Genomic DNA, 5,732 nt, shown 5'->3' on the forward strand with positions numbered 1-5,732 from the left:
CCCCCCCCCCCCCCTTTTGTTAATCTGTTAATTATATTATAGCCTATTATATATTTTAATAAATAAAAAAAACATTCAAAAAAGACATTCTAATCTTACTGGTTAACGATCGACTAATGAGCTTCATTTGACGGTCAGGAAAATAAAAATAAAAACGAACAAAATGCTGTCATTCTAGAATTCTCCACCATATTAAGTTCAGGTAACTCAAAAACTTGCGTACACGAGCTGAGACCAGACATGAGATTTCATCGTAGCCACCGCTCACGTCCATATTGATAAATTCCGAGTTTGCGTTGAAACGACCATACGCCCAATTTTCTGTCGTTTGTCCGTTTCGTAAATGAGGCCCATTGTGTTAAATGAAAAAAGCGTTGAATAGACATTACAGAAAAGCAGCTTTAGAAAGAAATATTTTGTTTCAACATTGCATAAATAATGGTAATATTGAATGAAGTATTGAAAAAAAATTAAATGATACTCTAAATATGAAATTAAAACAGCCAGTAGGTGGCAGCAAGTCACTGTCTTAATGAGTCATTCATTCAACAGATTCTTTCAAACAGCTGATTCATTCAAAAATGAAGCATCTGTCTTTATGAATGGGGTCACTGAGTTATTGGCTCAATCATTTCTTCTTTATTTATTTAATTTAGTTTGATTTGTTAAAAGACATAACCTTTATTATAAGTAATTGTTTAAAAAGTAATAGTTATTTTGTTCAAATGCATGTGACATGTTTTTTCTGAAGGAGGTAACAGCTGCCAGTTTCCACATTTAAATGTATCTGTGACTGTCATTTATTATTTTCTTACTTCTCTCTCTCTTTCTCTATCTCTCTCTCTCTCTCTCTCTTGCTCTGTATGGGTGTGTTAATGTATCATTCTTACTACAGCGAAGGATAATGTGGTGGAGAAGTTGCTCTCTTACAACAGGGCAAACCGTGCGGTTGCAATTCTATGTAACCATCAGCGGGCACCGCCAAAGACCTTCGAACAATCCCTGGCTAACCTGCAGACAAAGGTACTGGAGATATGAGACTGAATAGTGAAAAAAATAATTTTAATATCATAAAAAAAGCATTTGAATATGATGCTGTCTTATTACATTTTTTTTCTCTATTCTCTTCTTTTTTTAAGATTGACAGCAGGAAGGAGCAGCTGGACTTGGCTAAGAAAGAGCTAAAACAGGCCAAGAAAGAAGCCAAAGGGAGCTCAGACAACAAGCTGCTCATGTCAGTATCTCATTCCAGGCCTCTGAATAAGGGGACGTTTGTTTGCTCTTCCAGCTATTAGAGTCCTTTTGTAGATGAATATGATATACACATGTATAAAGCATTTTATGTGTTCAGGGTGGTGGAGAAGAAGAAGAAAGCTGTGCAGAGGTGTGAGGAACAGCTGCTGAAAATGGAGATTCAGGCTACAGAGAGGAGAACAAACAGATCGCCCTGAGCACCTCCAAACTCAACTACCTGGATTCACGCATCAGCGTGGCCTGGTGATGATGTCACACTCAAATACACAAACATGCTACACAGGAAGCCTCGTTGTATTTCATATTAGAATATGTTCAGTGTTTCTTTACTTTATTTTCTGCTTCTAGGTGTAAGAACATGTAGGTGCCACTGGATAAAATTTACAACAAAACCCTAAGGGATAAGTTTGCCTGGGCTATCGACATGACTGAACATGACTTTGTGTTCTGAGCGTGGTTTGTTTATCTTCCAATATATCTTCCTATTAATCAAATTCACATGTTCTAAGTTATTTTAAGAAAGTTCAATAAATGTTCTTCCTTTGTAGGGAAATCCCTAGTCACTTTTTTTTTTACTGTTACCACAAAAGCTTTTTGGGAGACAAGACTCAAGAAATATTTGGGTTATATTTCACCCCAAAATCAGAGGGAAAAAAAGGAGAGAATAAAAAAAGAAAATTAAGGTTAACAATAAGATTTTTTATTTTTGCATTGTCACAAATATGTTCAAAATGTATGGTAATTCTCATTAAAATAATGTGAAAAAAATAATACAGTAATAAAAATCATTTGGGCCTGTTCCAGGTTTATTAGATTCTGTACGACATACTTCCATGATTTACGAATGCGTTTTTATTATAAATCTAATGTAAATTATTCATTTAAAATATTACTTATTTTGGGGGAAAATGCTCATGGTTTGACCTTTTTTTGAGACTGATCTGTTTCTAAGTCCAATATAATCTACCAGTATATACCAATGCAAATCTTTTTCCCCCCGAGTCCAGATTCAAATATAGATTTTTCTTGGGTTGGGAGTCTTATCAAGCGATTTAGTCAAATTTTAGCTGAAGCCATTGATGTTCCGCATTATGCGGTAGACCTTGGATAGTGGTATTGTTTCAAATTGCATGTAAAGTTGTTAATCATCATCTTACCCAGCTTAAATATTGATCAGATATAAACAAAGTGATTTACATTTCTAAGAATTCAGTCAGTTTTAGCTTGAGCGTATTTGACCCAAGAGATTTTGCATGTCAGCATATGTTCCTTTGATATATTTAACTTACTTGCAACTGCTAGAGAGGAGCAGGTGAAACAGTGAAAGATAGTGGTGTTACAGACTACTCAGTTTGGCTTAAGTAGGCTATACCAGTAAAGAGAGATAAGGACACAGGTTTTAAGAAACGACTTTAATTCAACAACAAATTCACTTTAACAGAAATGGTGTTAGGTTGGCACTTTGGGCTAGTGCTATTACAGAAATGCAGGGTTCGGTTCTACAGTTGGATGTCGTGTTTAAAATGTTCTTTGCAATCCATTGCAGAAAAAGGAGGGGGGGGGGGAAGAGAGTAGCATACAGTCACAGTATTAGGACTGACTTTAATTCCCTCTAAATATAAAAAAAAAAGCATCACATCAAACCAAAATATGTTAGTCACCATAGAGAAAATGTTGCCGCTCCTGAAGAGTGTTTATAGTTTCTTCTACTCAGCATTCTGTGAAAGATGACACTGGATCAGGGCAATGCATTTTAATATAGTATACCAGAATGAAATGCATTTCAAATTTCCATTTAGAATCAGACATTCACAACTGGTTTCAGCTAAAATAGTTTAATCGATAGAAATAAGAAACTACCTCTACTAGGAAGCCTCTCCCTCTTTGACCTTGTTCTCCCCTTCAATCTCTTCCACTCCTGCCTGAGTCATCAGGTCTGCTATATTCTTCTCTAGATCATCGATGCGAATGCTCATTTCATCAAGTGAATCTTATTAAGGAAGATAGGATCAAGTACAGGTAATACCACTGTTTAAATCCACAGGCATTGAGCGCATAGCTAAAGCAATATCTGCTTGGTAGATTTTGACTAAACAAAATTTGTTTTCTCTACACCTGCATAGTACTGAGTTAAAGCATGTATGCATTTGTAGATTTTTGTAGATAGTTTTATGAACCTGGCCACGGGGTGGCGATAGGATTTTGATCTTGTGGTAAATTTTGGTTCTGTGAAAAAGTTCAAACTTCAAAGTATCTTGATTTAAAGGTGGGGTAAGCGATTTCTGGTAGCCAATGTTGACATTTGAAGTAACCAAAACAAACACACCCCTACCCCAAAAGTGTCTCGCCCCTATTTTGATAGCTCCACCCCACACATACGTATGCAACCCAGGCAATGATTAGTTCTGTGAAACAAAGCAAAACTGCTGCTGCGTTCCATTCATGACGTATTGACACAAATTTCAAATGATTTTCAACGGTCGCTTTGTCGCGTCCAGTGTACTAGACAGACTTTAGCTGTTGCAGCGCAGACATGGTGTTACTCACCTATCGAGAAGAAACAACGCAACCTCGGCGTCCGATCCTTGAGTTTTCTCCAGAGCTTGAAAGCTGATCCGATATTTACACTGGTCCTACTTCTTGCCTTAAGCCTTCTTTTGTTCCGCAGACGTTTTCCTCTTTTGTTTTTTATCCGCCATCTCTATCTTTCTGTCGCTCGGCTCAGCTCATGTCTGTCCCGTGCACTGAACGCGCTCTCCTCCACATCCTGAGTAGACACGCCCCTTACTGCTGATTGGCTACAAGTTTGTTTTGCTATTCAGCCCGAATCAGTTTTCCAAAGTGTTTTTGAAAAATCGCTTACCCTACCTTTAAGAGTCTTTGGACATGAGCATTGGAAAACAAGACAAAATACTGAGGAAGATGTTACTTTTTTAGCAGTGTATGCAACATTTAATTCCATGACTATAGATTTAAGATTTTCTGCTCTGATTTAAGACCTTTTTTTCTTTCATTTGTGGAAGTGCGAATTAATATTTTTTTAAGACATGCAGAAACCCTGTTCCCCCGAGTAGGGCATTTTGCTCTCATTTGTGGACTGTATGCAAAATATAACATTCTCATAAAAACACAAATAAAAAGTATTCACTAAATAGCAACTAAAACATAAATAAAAAGTATTCACTAAATAGCAACTAAACACATTTAAAGACCTCTAAACAGCTTGCTGTGATATTGAAATTACCCCTGGGACTACGACCGCCCCACTGAAAAATAAATTATACAGCTATACTAAAAACAAGAAAGGATATTTCTCCCGATGATCTGGTCTGACATTGTCTGAAATTTATCCTGCATCTGCTGCAGCAATGTCTGTACCTGTTAGGGAGAACCATTGTTAATCTGACGTGTAAAAATGCATAAAGATATGGAAATAAATAAAATAAAAAGATAAAACAAATAAATCAGCTTGTTTAAGTCACGACAACTATATTCTCAGGAAAAACAACTAATATTAAATATTAAACGAAGTTTACGTCGCGTCAAAATAATCCAAGTAGAACACATAAACAGGGCCTAGGATTAGCCTAGTTTAGCAAACCACAAAAATATGTCGTTTATTATCAAACCTACCACTGCTGTGAGATCCTGCACTGATTTTGGGTCTGTCTCTGCCATATTTTTCAAATAAATAATCTGTATAACAGCAAAAAGGTGTTTATTCTTCTCTAAATTGTGTATCTTCCCAGCTCTTTGCCTCCTTCTGATCAGCTGTTTGATAAATCACGGAGTCGTGACAAATATCGCGAGATTTTAGAGACCTCTAAGGGAGAGATTCCCGTTGCTGCAGGCAGGCAAATCAACCTCTGGCGTGATCAAACGATGCACAGTCATTTCATCTATTAAAACCAGTGACAGGTTACAACAGGATAGGACAGAATTTATAAACATAATTCATCTGATTTTGTTGCGAATTACAAAAATAGTTTAGGTTTTTTTTGTTTTTTTGCCCCATTTCAGGTGCAGAGATTAGCTACCAAAGTCTGGCCTTTTAGGCAAATTTTCAAAGAAAACAGGCATAGGTAGGTTAATGGGTACATAGATTGGATGATAAATTCTTTTTTTAAAATTGTTGTGAGCAAGTTGTTTATTTGTTCAATTTATACATGGTAGCCTATGGCTTACAAAGGGACTTTGTTTTGTTTTTTTCGTCATAGTATTTTTTTTTATTGAACTTTTAAAATGACAGAATTCAACAGCAAATTCTTGACATTTCTCACATTTAGACATTTTGTAAGTACAAATTTAAACACCATTTAAATAAAAAGAAAAAATAGAAAGAAAAAAATTAACGGGCATCACAAACATAGGCCTACCTTAAAGGGGTCATATGATGCGATTTCAATTTTTCCTTTCTCTTTGAAGTGTTACAAGCTCTTGGTGCATAAAGAAGATCTGTAAAGTTGCAAAGCCTAAAG

General features: G+C 36.1%; 1 protein-coding gene and 1 pseudogene across 2 annotated transcripts; one reads left to right on the forward strand and one right to left on the reverse strand.

Annotated features, from left to right (window-relative positions):
• Positions 1–1,760, forward strand: part of LOC107670152 (DNA topoisomerase 1-like) — a 27,270-nt pseudogene extending 25,510 nt beyond the window's left edge.
• Positions 1,761–2,640: 880 nt separating this feature from the next.
• LOC107670150 (heat shock factor-binding protein 1-like) lies at positions 2,641–5,070 on the reverse strand. Of its 2 annotated transcripts, XR_001632067.1 has the most exons (5): positions 4,888–5,070; positions 4,566–4,632; positions 3,115–3,238; positions 2,916–2,972; positions 2,641–2,782 (listed from the first exon to the last, which is right to left on the reverse strand). XR_001632067.1 is itself a non-coding variant. In XM_016462662.1 (4 exons), exons 1-3 carry the CDS (start codon positions 4,930–4,932, stop codon positions 3,120–3,122), a joined length of 231 nt encoding a protein of 76 aa, XP_016318148.1. In that variant the 5' UTR covers positions 4,933–5,070; the 3' UTR covers positions 2,772–2,972; positions 3,115–3,119. The 2 variants fall into 2 exon arrangements, 1 of the variants encoding a protein (XP_016318148.1); XM_016462662.1 differs by having other exon boundaries at positions 2,772–2,972.
• Positions 5,071–5,732: the final 662 nt, after the last annotated feature.

The sequence above is a fragment of the Sinocyclocheilus anshuiensis genome, unplaced genomic scaffold (assembly GCF_001515605.1).
Source record: "Sinocyclocheilus anshuiensis isolate Anshui unplaced genomic scaffold, SAMN03320099.WGS_v1.1 scaffold800, whole genome shotgun sequence".
NCBI classification, from domain to species: Eukaryota; Metazoa; Chordata; class Actinopteri; order Cypriniformes; family Cyprinidae; genus Sinocyclocheilus; species Sinocyclocheilus anshuiensis.